This window comes from Lingula anatina, chromosome 3, assembly GCF_051362555.1.
Source record: "Lingula anatina isolate TDL-2025a chromosome 3, LinAna3.0, whole genome shotgun sequence".
Classification (NCBI taxonomy): Eukaryota; Metazoa; Brachiopoda; class Lingulata; order Lingulida; family Lingulidae; genus Lingula; species Lingula anatina.
In genome coordinates this window covers 22,775,794-22,793,088 of record NC_141769.1, presented here as the reverse complement: position 1 = coordinate 22,793,088, position 17,295 = coordinate 22,775,794, and the positions used below count along the sequence as shown (strand labels likewise).

Below are 17,295 nucleotides of genomic sequence, written 5' to 3'. Positions count from 1 at the left end.
AATAAATGTAACATCCACGTTTGAAATTTCTTTAAAATACTGCCTGGCGGCGTCAAAACAATGAAATACAGTGAAACAAATAACCATTTTCTGTTTGCACAATATAACAACATGTCCCTTTGCCCGTATATTAAACTAATACATTGAATAGTACCGGCAGTCTTTTGGTCCTACTGATTTACCGAAAACAGTGGTTTCCGAGTTACCCCTGCTTCCCAAGACTACTCTCGGATTTGCACTCATCATACGTTTTCGATCTAGATTTCCAGACGAATATCGATTTTCTGAACTAAATGTAGACAAGAGAATTCTATTACTAAGCCACAGTATGACTAAGGCATCTGCTGGTTATAAGACTGCTTACATCGTATTGTCCGTTGTTGGTGTTCTTACAATGCGTTTTAGTACAATATTTGGGGTTTCACGAGCATAAGGATATACAGAGATCATGGACGGACGCTTGACACCAATTTCCTTCATTGAAGACCAGGTAATGATATGGATATCTGTTATCGATGGGATAGATAGGGAAAGTGAAATATGAATGGGAAAAAGCATTATTGATTGAATATACATATAGAAGAAAATAAATTTGGATTTATGTAAATGTGATCATATATTTCAGTCGTATATTTTAATTCAGTCATTCAGTGAATTGTTAAAGAGAAAACCAGTGAATAACAGAACGTTATAGTTTCATGTCCAATGTGACTAAAAAGGAGTGCTTGATGTCCGTAGTTCCGTCTTACCTTATGTCGTTTATAAGGTTTATCTGAATCTCTCTCTCTCTCTCTCTCTCTCTCTCTCTCTCTCACACACACACACACACACACACACACACACTATTTCAATAAATTGCTGTTGAATATTTAAGATTACTTCTTTAAAAGGTGACAGTGGAAGAATGGCAGTATCTTAGCGCATGTGAACTAGGCCAGATCGACATTGTAAAGCAATGCTTGGAATCAAACTCTCTAGACAATAACTGTGTGGATTATTTGGGAAGAAACCCCCTTCACCTTGCTATCAATAGCCGTGATTTGTTAATGATTGAACTGTTGCTAGATCACCTCAGTTTTGCCAGTGTGGAGGAAGCCCTTTTACATGCAATCACTAAAAGGGAGGAAATCATCATACGCTTGATTACAAATCACCCCGTATACAAGGAACACGAAGAGGAAACGAAAGCTGGAAAGAGGTTGCACTGCCTACAAGAAGAGCGCCGCCATTTTTCCTGCGATGTTACACCTTTAATGTTGGCCGCGCAATACAACTATCACGAAATCATCAGATTGTTTCTTTCTCGAGGACATGTGATTTCCAAGCCCCATAACTTAAACTGCAGCTGTTCTGATTGCCTTGAGTTGTACGAGACAGGACCGCTCAGACTTGCTCAAGCTCGCCTTAACACTTACCGGGCTCTTGCCAGCCCTGCCTATATCATACTCTCCAGCAAAGACCCCATACTAACCACTTTTCAACTAAAAGAAGAACTGCGATATATTGTATCCAGGAAAAGTGAATTTATGGTCAGTATTACATAGCACTATCGTTATTATTCAACCTCGCGAACATGATGTGACTTATTTTTATGATTATAATTTTTCATCGTTAGAACACGTAGTACCCCAGATGCAATATAAAGTAAAATATTAGCTCTATCGTAATGAAAAAAAACTCCCTGTTGGCCTGTATGCGTACTATTTACTCCCATAATGTCTTACGATTATTGCTTTTTCCTATCTGTTCTTTACTAGGATTCAGACAGTGAATCCCTATTGTAAGAGAGAGTGATGTTGTGTGGATAATGTTGCCTTATTTCTTGTTATTTTGCGCTTCTTTGCTTTAATCACAAATGCCAAAATCATAATCTCACGCTCTCTGAAATTTCCTTTCTTTTTTATGGGGGGGGGGGGGTAAACTGCTGCTATTTACCATAAAATACATGTAAATTTTTAGATATATTAAAATATTGATATTTAAGAGAATGGCTATAAGATATTCGAAAATTATGACAGAAGAATCAACATTTTGTGATTATTTTTGACTTTCCAGCACGATTACAAGGTACTGATAGGACAGTGTCTTCAGTTCTCGTGTGAGCTAATGGACTTGTGTCGGTCAACAAAGGAAGTGGAGGCTATATTAGGAGACACAGACGCTGACGGCCGAGACCCACTGGCCAGGTTCAAACTAGCAATGCACTTACAAGAGAAGAAGGTGAAGACTGTATGCTTTTCTTTGTTGTCTTGTAAGAAATGTGGTTTCCAATACCTCGTCAAAATTTCATATTTTTGACAGTTAAATATTAATATGCATATATGCTAAACCGACCATTTGATAAAAGCTCTTGGTTGAACTGAAATGCTTTTGTATATTTATGATTTTGCACATTTATCAAAATGATACTCAAAGAAAGTATCTTTTCACAATATCAATCAGAAAAACAAAATTCAAAATGTTATGGATAGAATACGACATCGATTTGGGTAGAAAATAACGAAACAAAACACAGAGTCAAGAGGATACTTAATCAGCTTGGACAGTAAGAAATATAACACCTTTAAAACAACTGTAAAATAACTGTTATAAAAACATTAGCTTTTTCGATATTTAATGATATATTTCTATCGCTCGCATATCCAGAGACAGATAAAGAATTAGAAAAGGGCCTTTTTTCTGGAATGATAAGCACGACAAAATTATAAGAAGCATTATTATAAGAGCGTGGGGGCTTGAAAATGAAGAAAAAATATGTAGACACTAATCACACGTGGTACAGAATATATTTTTGAAATCTTTAAAAACTTTTTAAAAGATTGAGGGTTGATATTTTAGATGCCTGGAAAGAATTTTTGTGGTGAAATAATGGCCAGTACTCTGGCAACAAACCACTCCCATAGAAATGTGGTTATTGGACATAAACATGTCTTTTATAAACCAGAGATATGACAGAGATATTAGATTTATTAACTACCTACTTTTGGACTTTGGAGAAAGCACTCAGAGATACCCATGGTATTAACACAATTTTTGTTGTGTATCACAGAATCATCTCAACCATAAAAAAGGTTGGGTGATATCCCTGAAAAAAAATAAGTAAAAAGTCCTCCCCCTTAATACATGTACATACTGATTACTATTAGGATGCTCAAACGTTCATTGGCGGTAAATTATGTTATTTCAATATTAAGCTGTTGATTGAAGACAAAATAACATAACACAGCTAATGAAATGTTTTTCTGGTATATTTATCTTAGTCTGCTTTTTTATTTCTTTCAACAGTTTTGTATTTGGGTAAGAGTTATTCACAGGTATTCTCTGGGTAAAATGACAGTACTAAATAAAAAAAAAATAGAGCTATGAAACCGGTTAATGATAAAAGTGCACCGAGGACTTGTTCTACATATCATGAACAAACTGTAATAACATTGCACATATTGTTATGCCACAGCCGAAGTTAATCTGTAATCATGAATCAATAATCACCGCCAGTTGCGACACCAATTAAGATCGATTTATTATTAGTTCCCCTACACACAATCATATGTTAGTGTGTTGCATGTTTTATCTCTTTACGTCTGGTCGGTATCGATCAATAATAATTTTGGAAGCTTTTATTGACATAAGAGTGATGGTTTGTGTGAAACAGCCTACGGCAAAATCATTGAAAGATTGCCCTGGTGGCCTCTAGAGTCGCTTCAAACCAGTATTATATATATATACATTGTATATATATTTATATATAGCTTATAGTCCTGTGTTTTAAGATTAATGGCCTTTTGGACTATTTCTTGGTAATAATAATAATTTCGCTTCAAACTCTGAGCGTGCTGGCCCCATATCATTTCCATTACGCTAGTATATGCTTTTGGGCAATCTGGTAAAGAATGGAGCTTGTATTTCAAGTTTATAAAACTTTTCCGGTCTTTAACAATTGCACTATTATGGCCGAACGTCATTATTTAGAAGAGTTAAGTTCAATTAATGTTATATAATATCTCCCTCGTTGTTTTAGGCTTGTAATATTTCACATGTGTATCAACTTTTATTCTACACTATGTATGCAAGATAATGAAAACATCGGGATGTAACATGTAATCTAAGCTTTACTGAGAAAATATTGGTTATCAGCGTAGTATTGTTTTTCAATTCTAGTTCAGTCGTGTTGTAGTAGAAACTATACAAGCCATTATGAATCATTTCTATTGGCGGTGAATGCTGAGAAATGAAAGACAAAACGTACGATCCACCTGTCTTATTAGGGATGAAGTATAGCTTGAAATTTTGGCTTCACATTTCTCTAACTTTGGACAGTACGGAAGAGAAAAGATGAAGCTTCACAACCGAAGGATATAAGATTTTCCTTGTTTTTTCCCTTAAGCTTGAGACAGTGTATGTTTGATGTCTTGTTCTTATATTTCAAATGGCTCATTATCTCAAAACTGATAGCGAACAAATCACTTTTTGACAGAAAGTAGAAAAATACTAAGCAATGATGACAGTCTTTCTTTTTATTACTTTTTTCTTTCTGTTCACTTCTTTTCAATCAATAACCCTCAAAATAAGCTCTTCCTTGATTCAGAATAAACAATGAATCACCGTATGCATCCACTGAATAAAGCATAATTATTAAAATAAATATATGCACCTGTTAGTTGAGAAAAAAAAAAAAAATATATATATATATATATATATATATATATATATATATATATATATATATATATATATATATATATATATATATATATATATATACCAATGTATCCCAGGACTTATTAATCTTTAAACCATACTTTTCATTATGAACCATTTGTTGTTTTTTTTTCATCAGTTTGTTGCACACCCCCACACCCAGGAGTACTTGTCCACCATCTTCTACGGCCGCTTCAACCACATGAAAAGCCTGGCATCGTGGAAGAAAATTGCAGTTATCATAGTGATCACACCGTTCTTGCCTCTCCTCTTCCTGCTTTACCTAGTTGCTCCAAATTCATATGTAAGTACCAACACTCCATATAAACGCACTACATTTGAAGATATAAGATAATGAATTACATTGTGCTGAAAGTTTAGTAATGAGATTTGCAGAAACGTATATTTGGGCAATTATTAAATAATCGACATATTGTTGAAGGTTCTATTACAAGTTCCAAGCATCTAACCAATATCTGTAGGATATACTGTATTTAGCTAACAGTCAAAACTATTTTTAAAAGAATATTAGAAACATCATACAACAAGATACCATATTGGCATCAGCATAAGCCTCCTAGTAGAGCACCTTGCCTTGTATGTCAAAAACCTTCGACATTTTTACCATCGATTGCAAGGAAGAATGTATCATTTTTGCAAGTGATTAATGTCAGTTGTGTTTGTTAAAATAAGGGCACATCTTTATGGTTATCTTGTATTTACTTGATTCTTTCAAATACTTAAAATACAAAGTAAATTGTAGGTATGTATTAATACAATAAATGCGCTATGTTTTATCATACTCACATATAAGTTCATACACGTACACAGTTGCCTCAAGGCGCGAGAAAACCACAAACCTAGTAACATTTTGGAATCACTACTAATGACTTCAGCTGGATAACAAACAACCTCTACAGATGAAAAATGATATTTTGGTTATGGTGAATCAGTGCTTACGTGATAACTGCAGCGAGCATGTTAAAACAAATACGAGTTTAATCGCCTGGGCACCACAAGCAGGCCTTGTATAGATCTAAAATTGGTTCGTGGCCAAAATAAAACATTCTTAGTATGTTCATTGGGGATTCCAAGAAAATCAATACAGGATTGCATGAGCATCGACAATTATTGAAAACTGGCATTAAAGGTCTCTAGGCTCCGTACAGTCATTCGTGTATTGCCTTTTCCTGGATTTTCCGCAATTAACATTATATTGTTGTTTAATGTTGCATTCCGAGCATTTTTTCAGTGCTAAGTACATACAAACGTCGATCACGCTTTCTTGGATCGCAACTGGGTGGTTTGTTTGTTGAATCTGCAAATTTGTTTCAGCAACGAAGCTATGCCTTCCCCCTATCCAATTGCCCTGTGCTACTTGTATGTCCACGACCCAAAGCGCCAAGCGTATAATAAAACATGTTTATTGTGCTCTACTCTTTTAAATGTAAGCTGGAGTAAATAACTTTCCAAACGAGAAACCATAACACCATAACGTAGTTTTAAAAAACTTTTTCATTGTGAATGTCATGAATTATGACTGTAGTTTTTACACATTTCCTTCGTGGTAGGTTGGGATGGCACTGAAAACCCCAGCGGTTAAACTGGCAACAAGAACGGTCTCTTATATCTGTTTTCTACTCCTGATTGCCTTGGCAACATTCCGATTGGATTTCTACACCACTGAGAGAGACGCCTCGGGGACCTTAAAAAAAGATGCTCGTTTTCGCCACGACTTTCGACCTGCGCAGGATGCCCTTGTTACCAATATACAATGGTGTCTGGTTTTCTGGATCTTAGGTATGGACGTATTTTCAATAAAAAATAATAACCCATAAAGCTTATGGGCCTACAAGCAAGATTGTAAAAATTCAATTAATTTGATCTACTCTTCCGTTACCACACAGTGCACTATTTTGTATAAAGAGAAGATTGTACAAAACGCAAAGAAATATTAACATGGACCATTTCCACTCAAAATATGCTTTTAATTCTTCCCCTTACACCCCTTCTCATTCAGTTGCCATGCATTGGCTTTGATGGTGCATAATTTTAGATGTTGATGTACCTGTTGTTTTACTCTAATTATACATGCATTACCAAACATAAAAATGCTGTAAAATGCATAATTTCCTTGTAGACTATGTCTATACAAAAACTTAAAATCCAGTTAAAATCCAAAGACAAACATTCCGTGAGTAAGTATGCAGGATGTCTCTGTTAGGCGAAGGAGGTTCATCCTCCCAAACTTACTGGTATATGTACTTCACTTCTTCAAATGTAACTTGCTTTATAATTGAAATATTCAGTTACAAAAATATTTAACAGACACGCAAAATATATTTTACAATACATTTATCTGTTTTCCTCTAGGTTCTTTTTGGACAGAGTGCAAGCAGGTTTATTTTTCTGGTTTTAAAGATTACTTCTGGGATTTTTACAACGTCATCGACACCTTTATGATGGCCTTCTATGCTGCATCGTACGCTTTGCGGTTCGTAGCACAGATGAAGATAATGGAAACACAATACACCTTTGACGCCGAGCTCAAGTTGGCGCGGCAGCTGCTGTTTTCAAACAGTAGTGATGGCGTGGAACAATATGTGCAATTTCGTCAGCAGTTGTTTGGAAGCAGAATACCACAGGCGTATTTTCTTCGCGGTGGTAGGTTATTTATCTATTATTATTGTTCTATTGTTCTTCCTCCCCTTCACATATGATCACTCTCATATACCCTCTCTCTCTCGCTCACAATCACGCACTCACAAACACGCATACCACACGCACACATCGCACGCGCATACACATGCACTTTCAAAGGTTTACCGCATCTCTCATGAAAGGACGGCATTTAGCAAAAGCGCCCCAGGTTCTTAATATGTGATTGATTAATAAATTGAAACCTATGTTAGACAAAATCCAGTTATAGGCAAAGAAAAATTTGTAGCTGATGCGTTCGTCTAGTTTACGTAAAGCATACTAAATACCACACAGCATCTTAATGCACTGGTGTCGTAATTAATGGATTAATATCTCATCTTATTTATGCCCTTGCTTTATATCCTTTACATTAACCATATTGAAATGGTTTTACGATATCAATTCCACATTGTGAGCTGTGCTTCTCAACATGGCCATCAATACATACCGATTTCTTTCAGATCGATTCTGGTGGGATCCGTATGACCCTGAAATTGTTTCGGATTGTCTTTTTGCCGTGGCCAATGTGCTCTCTTTCTCACGGCTGACTTACATTATGCCAGTCGCTGAATTCTTAGGTCCGCTGCAGATCTCGCTGGGCAGAATGTTCGGGGATATTGTCCGTTTTACTATATTGTTTGTTTTGGTAAGTTGCCTTACAACGTCATACTGTGTAAACCAACTATTGACCAATAAGCAGAGAACCTTTTGATTGAAACCCCGAATGAAACCTCACTTATTCAACTCCACCCCACCCCCCAAATAAAGAAGAAGACGAAAAACAGAACTAAAAATATTCTGGGCGATTTCTTCAAAACTGTTTTCACAAATATATTCCTTTTTATTATTCCAGCTTTTTCAATTTTATTTATCTATCATTATTATTATTTTAATTGAGTAAATGTTATGAGTCACCCAGCAGAATAAGAATGAGAATTATGAATAATTCTGATACATGAACTATGATAATGAATCAGGTGACCAGTCCATTCAGGTCATATTCCTATTGAGAGGTCTCAGGTTGAGACCGCAACGTCGACCAGTTGCTAAATGCAAGTTCCACTATCAGTGTTATTTATAATTCTCACAATTATTTTTATTATTTTGCAGATCATGTCTGCTTTTGTACTAGGCCTATGTAACCTGTACTGGTATTACGGTATGTACGTCATACAGCCCGACGATTCAACGGTCAGCAACGAGGCTTTCCGAGGGTGAGTCAGGAATAATTGGGTAAAATTTTTTATAAGGACATTTAAAAGCAATCAACTTTTTAATTAGAATTTATCTAAAGCTGTATATGGGTACTTATCAAGAAAGTCCAGGAAATAAGAAATAACATTATTGGCGGTCTGTGTTTTGAATACACAGAAAATGACCGTAGTAATAGGCCGTAGTAATAAGTTTATTACGATAAAATAATAGGTTTATTACGATAAAATAGCTTTCCTCGATAAAATAATAGGTTTATTACGATAAAATAGCTTTGCTCGGTTGCCCAGTGGCTCATTCAATATCATTATAAACCCTATTCATACCGGGTGGGGTTGTTTACGTGGCATGTTTGTTATAGTAATTTTTCTTAATTTTTTTTTTTTTTTTTTTTTTTTTTTTTTTTTTGCATGCAATTTCATCAATTTGTTACATTGTTTATCCGCCTTCAGAATACAGTACATGTTCGCAATTTTGACCCCATTCCCATACCTAGATCGACCTAGCAGGATCGACCCATCTCCGAGGGGTTTCTCGCTAAATTTCCTTTCAGCTTTAGCGGCTTAGATGTCTGGCACCCCTACTGAAGCTGCTAAACGACAGTTAATTACTCCCAAAGAGCTTAGCGAGAAGCCCTAAGGAGATGGGTCGATCCTGACAGATCGATCTAAGTATGGGAACGGGATGTTTGATATCGTTTATGGTTATCGATTTACTACTAGAAACAAAAGAGTGGTGGGGTTGTAAAAGACCCCACTGGATTTCCTCTAGTTGTATACGGTATTTTATTCTGTAAATTCCGCTCAAATTATTTATTAGATTAAAATATGACAAAAATATACAGAGCAATGAAGGAAAGGGGAAAAATAGCATATCTCAGATTGGAAAAGTTGATAAAGATGAGGGTCACATATTCGAAGCATTAGGCACAGGTGACACTGAGAGTGCAAGTAGTTATGATCCAGAGATTGAACAGCAAGAATAGCTGCAATCTCTTGGCACCAAAGAGGGTGAAACTTGTCAGATTAGACGAAGTCATGACTAGCTCCTCGAAGATGCTGTTAAAGGGGGGGTGGGGTGGCAGCGAACGCGGACAAGATTTAATGAATGACATCGGTCATTAGCAAGAATCTTTGACTCATTTTTCAATTGAATGAGTTGTAAAGCATCAAGAGTGGTTGGAAGCCGAATAAATAATGCGAACGAAATTGTGAAAAAGAATGTTATTCCTACTCATGATCATATTTTATACATGTATTGCCTATACAGTCTTTTATCTTTATTCAATAAATCAAACATCTTAAACTATATTTTACGACATCCAATTTTTTTCATTTACAGTCACATTTGAACAGATGTAGCTCGATAAAGGTGTACATGTGATTTTTTCTTGCGCAGATGTATACGCCAACACACGCGTGCACGTGGGTACGCACGCTCGTAAGCTCGCTATAAACAAACAAACACATACACACGTTGGTTAATAATGCATTTTACTGACCGTTGCCCAGTTATCTTTTCTTATGCACTATGTCATATTGCTCATTCCAATATGTCTATGAGCTTGTGTCATCCCTTCTCTTTCTCCTGAAAGGGGTTTGTGGTCTGTGGCGTTTGGGTTTCGCAGCTTCTGCAGGCTTTTTACTGGAACCGTCTGGAAGTGGGGCCACGCCTCTTTTCTTTTGCCAAGAAAATCGAAACCTGGGCCACTTGGGAGAGCTAGGACCGGTTGGCGTTTCAGCGCGGGGTGTCTCGGGCCTGGTAGCTCTCGGCAGGTACGGTGCCAGGCTGAGGTCCTGGTCGCACTGGGGACAGTTCGGCATGGTCACATTAAAGAAACTTGCATTTGACACTTTCTCACTAGATCTAATCTACAACCAGGCTCATTTCTGAAAATAATGTAGTGATTTTAATCAAAATTAACTGTTAATTCCTGTATAACCTAAACAGAGAACTGTCATTAAAACTGTTCACTTGGAGTGTTATTTTTATCAACTGATAATACTGCAAACAAAATAAATGTACGTAACAGGAACAAAACGAACAACAAAGTTAATTGTAGTAATAGTAAATTAATGTTTATTTGCAAGACTAAAACATCATAACTTGCTTCAGCGTTAGTATCATACCGTGTGAATTGACTAGCATTAGGAAGGTCTGGTTCCACAAGAGAATATTTCATTGTCTCGGGGACAGCACCGGGTAATGCCGGGCAGATTGCCTCGTACACCTGAGGCGTCAGTTTTGGCATTTGAATTGGAGGGAGCTCTTTGAAAACCAGGCCGTCTTCCATCCGGTCTTTCTCTTTTCCACTAGAGAGAGGGTTGAGCCGAAAGAGGTTCTTCTTGATATTTTTCAAATGCTGCTTCGCCGTTTTCTTTTGCTTAGTTGGCCGTTCAAATTCATACGGACTTACTGGTAAATGGTATACCTGTGTCGGAGCAGTTGCAGTGTCAAAAATGGTCGACAAGTTCACTGGTTTCTTCATTTTATGCCGGGCTAACTGAATTGGAGCCAGCTCCAATAATTTGCTTATGTCTGTTGTAAGCTCCTTTTGCAGAATTGTGAGTGTTTTTTTAGGTTGTGGGGCGACTGACAAATCTGGGAAGCTTGATGGCAGAGTACTGGTCATGTTTGGTGCGTTTGGCTGACTGCTCACCTCTTCCTTATGTCCCTTGGCTTTAGGAATCGCAAGTTTTGGATACTTCGACGTGAACAATGCAGAGCTTTTGGCAGAAGGCATATCCATACCTTCTTTAACACAGGCGTTTTTTTTTTCACCTTGAGGCTGTAATGTGGCTCGATCGGCGCCAGTTGCTTGGGGCTCAAAGCTAGGAGACGCAGGTGAAGTTGGCGTAGACAGAACCTTTCTTGTCTCTTTTTTCATTGGTCCCGTAAGGTCTGGAATATCTCCCCTTCTTGAGGAAGCGGTCAAATATAGTGTGACCTTGAGGTTTGTCTGCTTCACTGGACGACCACACCCAGCTGCGAACTCTCTCATGGGGCGCTTGAACATCTGCAGCGGGCCCTCTCCGTCTCAGCACGAAAAATGTCTGATTTCAAAACATTTTCTTCGTCTTTTCTGCTTCTTGTTGACTGTTTTTCATATATGGAATTAATCGTTCCATCATCTACTTGCATCGACTTCAGACTTTTAAAACAAAAGCATAGACAACTCATCTTGCTGCTTTACAATATCACTTAGATTTATGGCAACTATAGTGACGTGCGTGACGTCACAGATGAGGTGCGTAACCTCAAGGCATCGCAAAGATAAATGTGAAACAAAATAGATTAAAACCAAAGGGACGTTTTATTACTCACTGTTTTATTTTTACTGAAACTATACGTGTTTCAGTAAAAATATATGTCTGTTTGATTGTTTAGTCATTAATTATAAAAGCCACCAATTTATACACGGATCTTATAAATAACTTTCAAGATTATAGTTGATAATGACGTCATAAAGGATCGGTAACGCCAGAACAATCGGTTAGATGTGTGTTGTAACCCCCCCCCCCCTTATATCATAAACTGGATTTCAATCGCATGCATGCATTTGTATAACTTTAAAGAGGACGTATTGTTTGATACACCCATAAATTCAAATATCTACATGCACCAAAAATGTCTGATTTTTCTTTTACAATCCATTTCAGCTTGTCGCAAACGTTCGCCACATTGTTTTGGGCTTTATTCGGACTGGTGGATAAAGGTGACACCGCCATAGCTGCTGGAGAGACGCAAAGTAAGTGCCGTATGTGAATATCGACTATAAAGGTACGTATGAACCGAGCGTCGGTGGGGCATGGATTCCCAGTAACACATATAAACCACTTCTATAAGTATAGTTATACGACTCAAATGCAATCGATATGCCAAGGGATAAACCATATTAATCGTTTGATTAGCCATAAAAAAGCTTTAAAATACACCTTCTTAAAATCTTTGTCATAAACTTAACCTACCTTACTTACCTGACCTACATGTACGTATATGTCCCATTTATATACAGCATAGAAAGCAACCAGATAAATCCATTCAAATATCACTTTTCGGGTAATATAAAACGATTTTTTTCTTTGCTGTTTGAAAGTCAGAAACTACCAGCATGTGGTGACATTTGATCTACTTTTGTGGCAAAAATTTAAAGATGCATATGAGCATCTTTAATTATTTCGTTTTCTGTGCAAAATATTACCTTCTTGTCACAAATCTTCGCACAGTCTTTCAGGTGCCTGGATCTCCACGCCTGGTGGAAGGGGTCGGCACCGTCCTTTTCGCGGCCTATCATGCCGCCATGATTATTATCATTCTGAATATGCTCATAGCTCTGATGAGCCACAGTTTTGAGGACGTGCAGGTAAAAACAGTGTTTTCTCATTTTTTCACACATGCATATACTCTTAATTGCTCAAAATTAAACTATCAATTCATTAATGTACTATATTTATATACGTATTGTTCAAGAAACGAGAAACGGACCCGCGATCGCACCAAATGTATTGTAGAGTAAAATTAATGTAATGTATACCGACGATATAAGCCGAAATATCAAATAGCCATGGTTAAATGAAACAGTAAAATGTTAAATAGTGAAAGTGAATGAAAATGTACACGATGTTTTCCAAGTGTTGTTATTGCTGGGTTTATGCAAGGCATGTTTGCATGTTTATGCAAGGCATGTCTTCTGTAAATCACAATTAAAACAAGCCAGTGCAGCACAATACCCCTATAAGGCAACAGAGGGCAATGGAGAACAATGTAATAGCAATATCACATCAGTGTAGGCCTAAATGGTGAGAAAATGGCACCTCACATAATGAAGCTACAGGTTGAGAGTGGAATCACAATATCACGCCCACTACCTATTTCTTCCTCAGGCAGACACGGATCAAGAGTGGAAGTTCGCTCGGGCCAGACTCTGGTTGGTCAGCATAGAACATGGCTACACTTTACCAGCGCCTTTCAATATCATTCCATCTCCGAAGTCGTTCCTTTACGTTTTCACGAAACTTGGTAAAACTTACCATAGATGTAAGAGGCACTCAGAAAAGGAGGTAGGGTTGTTCCCAACCAATGTTCTCGTTCTTGCATGGTGAAGGAGTACAAAGTTGTTATAAGAGTTGGGAACACGGGTTAGATGTTTTGCAATTTGATGTAGATAACTGGATCATTTCTGTTATATGAAAGCGATTAAAATTGAGATTCAGATTTAAGCTGTGAAAGAAATTATAATGAACGGATAGAGGTACAATCAAGTCTGCAAGTGATCTTGAGTCGCCTCTTTTTCCTTCAGATGGCTAACAGACAGCCAAGTAGAGAGTACAAGACGACCATAAGACACATCGCGAGGAGATATCTGTTTAAACTTGAGCAAGAACGTCATAACGTTGATATATCGGAAGGTGATTTCCTTTCATGGTTTACATAAACATACATACTCATGTTTTGTGCTATTCATTAATTAAGGTTAGTCTCCTACTGCAGAAATGACATCTCAATTGACAGCCTACCAATACAACATCCCATATTCTTTTTGTAGTATTGAAAGTTATATATATATATATATATAGAGAGAGAGAGAGAGAGAGAGAGAGAGAGAGAGAGAGGGCCTGATGAGCTCAAAGTTAAAGTATATAGTTGTTCTCAGAATACGAACACAATTTTTTTTGATAATATAAAAATACGGAAATAGATTTTAGAAATAAGACAAAACAAGTAATCATACCCACTGATACATACTAGCACGTATTATTATTATTATTATTATTATTATTATTATTATTATTATTATATTTTATAAAAGGAGTCATTTTATAATCGTTCCATAATACATCTTTCTTTTCTTGTTCCCAGTGAAAGCTGTACAAGAGAATCCCAAGTCTCCGGTGACTCCACAAGGAAGCGTGCTCCCGACACCGTCTCAGTCCATGGTGATCCCCGAGGCGCTGCAGGCGTTGCGAGAGAAAATCAGCTCTAGGTTACTGGAACAGGGAGCAGAACGTAAGTTTCTTATCAACTCTACAGTATAATGGGTAGATATCTCAAATATGCTGAAAATAGTTGTTTTTTCTCGTACCACATGTATAAATATGTACACGTGTTTGCGAATATAAGTATATATAGGACCGAATGTCTTTGCCTTTTTTTCACTATGGCCAACTCCTTTATGGGGCTAACGTCAGCAGTGAAAAGGTGTATGTCCAGATATGTAGGAATTATTTCTTTCTGTTGTAGGCTGAATCAGTTTTTAATGCGATATTTACGAATCATATAATGATTTTGCGTTTTACTGTTTTCTTTGCAGCAGGGTTGGGCATAATGTCAGATTACCAGTACTTTATAAAAGCTAGAATTTCTAAGATTTGTTCAATTTTTGCTCTCTCGTACTTTCTATATTGTTTATACAGTATGCATTTATTTTGTGTAATCATGAATTAAGACATTCACACGTTTATTTGTTTGTTTGGGGTAATCACTTTAAATCTTGGTGATATATTTCTCCTTTCCTCAAACAGTGACTGAAGATGATAAGTCTCCAAAGCCGGCGCCCAGGTCTGGCGTACCTTCATCTGTAAGTTTACCAGCATTCCCTATAAATTCGGCGACTCCTGCATCAGTACCTGTTAGATCGGGCCAAGCCAAGGTGATCTCTAACACCAGACATCGTCCAGACGGTACTAATGTAGAAACTCAAGAGGTAGCCTGGGTAAATCCGCCCCGGAGCCTCAGTCTGAATACCGCGGGCGGTGGGCGAAGCCATGCTAGAAGTTCGAGCGATGTCATTAAGGGCCTGCTTAAGCCGCCTACCCCTCAAACTCTAAGAAGAGGCTCGCTGAAGGGGCTACTGACACAGGTTGACTCTCAGTCGTCTGATTCTTTGCGTTCTTCTGAACAAGATTTGGATAGGGTATAAAACTACAGTCATCCAACCTATTAGGCCCTATCCCTAAATTGATTCATATAAATTATAAAATAACAAGAAGTGACTTCAGATATTGACTATTATATCATACATTGATGTCTTTAATGCATATTAACAACTGTTCAATAACGAGCTCATCCAATCGACTAAAAATGGAGTAAACGGGAGGACCATGCCCGCACCAGGCCTGACACATGATGATATCTCCATCCCACCCTTTTTTTAGAAGCATTTCTGACCGCACTCAGAGAATGAATCTTCAGTAGTAACACTCCATAAGTGTACATCAAAGGAAGCAACTATCTTAAAATTACTACGAATCTTGGTCGTGGCGTGCAAGCTGATGAAAAGTAAGTCAAAAGGTCATGGGTAGAAAATACCTTGTAGACATTTTCAAGGATGATAGATTATTTTATTTTTCTTTTACTAATGCACTTGATTAATATGTGGAAATCTCAATGATAGTCATTCCTTTTAGTTGAAATAAATTTGACGAATGTGTTTTGCTTCTCTACATCACAGGTTCCTGGGATGTAAGCAAATACAACATTCTCTTTGAAAATCTACAACCCGTCTTATCTATCTGGCGAAAGTTAAGTGTCGTCTGCAGCACAAAGCTCACTTGCTCCCTCCTGCCTCATTGCACTGCGTGGTGTTTGGGAGCCATGTACTCTCGCATGGAATTTTCATGATATTTTTCAAGATTAGAAATGCACTCGAAAATACAGTTTAGCATTGACTAGTTTAGATATTATGTTGTCACTATGTCGAGAAGGGGGGATACTAACCATTTAAAAAGAAAAAACAATTTACAGGTTCGGAGAGTCACTGTAAAAATCGATTGACTGGGGTCGCGGTCCGCGGATAATGGGGCGATGCGAATTCAGTGATGTTTCACTTAATATCACCTGTCGCTGGCACTGGTTAATTTAAGACCAAACACATAAACCAATATCAAACAACTCTTTTAATTCACTTTGTTCTTAATTCAGTAAGCTTCACCACATAGTCTAATTTTCGTCTCCCAACAAAATCGCCATTCACATAATTATAGCTTTTTGTGGTTTAATAGATATATTGCTTAAATCAAAAGGTTAGATTAAGTCTATCAAATCAAATATTTAAGCCCAATTATGACGACTTCCTCGTATTCCTAATGATTTTGAAACGTGACATATTTAGGCTTCATCTCAGACACCATAGACCTTGAATATGCTTTTACTCATCTCCATGCACTGGATAATCTTTCACTCGTGACATTGTTAGCAGGTACTGATTTGTTTTGTTACAGTGAACAGTGGTGATTTTTTCATCATGTAAATGGTGGTTCGAATGGACGGAGATACTCAGATCCACTTTAAACTTTTTAAGATAATGGCAATTTTTTTTAATTATAATTAAAATGTCAGAAAATTCTTCCTTCGCTGACCTGCCACCCCTCCTCCCTCATGTGGTCGAGAGCGTGCGCTTGTGGGCGTGCTTGTGCGTGTGAGGGGGGTCGGAGAAGTCTACCTGCTACCCCTGACCCCTACGCTTATCAGTATACAGCGCAAAAAAATACTATGGCGTTTTAAGTTCATGGCCTGTTTAATACTGTCACATTGACGTTGTACAACACTAAAGAGTTTCATCGAAGGTGTCATATAGTGTAATAGTTTCTTCTAGATGACAGATAAGAGTTTTCTGCACCCATAGAAAGAGAACTAACTGCACCCTTCAAATAGCAGCTATAACCCCTGTGGCCGTATTCCCTGAAA

The 17,295-nt window shown here is 37.3% G+C and overlaps 1 protein-coding gene across 1 annotated transcript; it reads left to right on the top strand.

The window, feature by feature from the left end:
• The first annotated feature begins 294 nt into the window (after positions 1-294).
• On the top strand, positions 295-16,185 carry LOC106179893 (short transient receptor potential channel 7-like). Its single transcript, XM_087009126.1, has 14 exons — positions 295-490; positions 891-1,529; positions 2,056-2,220; positions 4,838-5,002; positions 6,270-6,498; positions 7,072-7,362; positions 7,860-8,044; positions 8,509-8,612; positions 12,270-12,358; positions 12,837-12,973; positions 13,494-13,670; positions 13,910-14,018; positions 14,470-14,616; positions 15,132-16,185. The coding sequence occupies exons 1-14, from the start codon at positions 449-451 to the stop codon at positions 15,527-15,529; spliced, it is 2,877 nt and encodes a 958-aa protein (XP_086865252.1). The 5' UTR covers positions 295-448; the 3' UTR covers positions 15,530-16,185.
• The last annotated feature ends 1,110 nt before the right edge of the window (positions 16,186-17,295 follow it).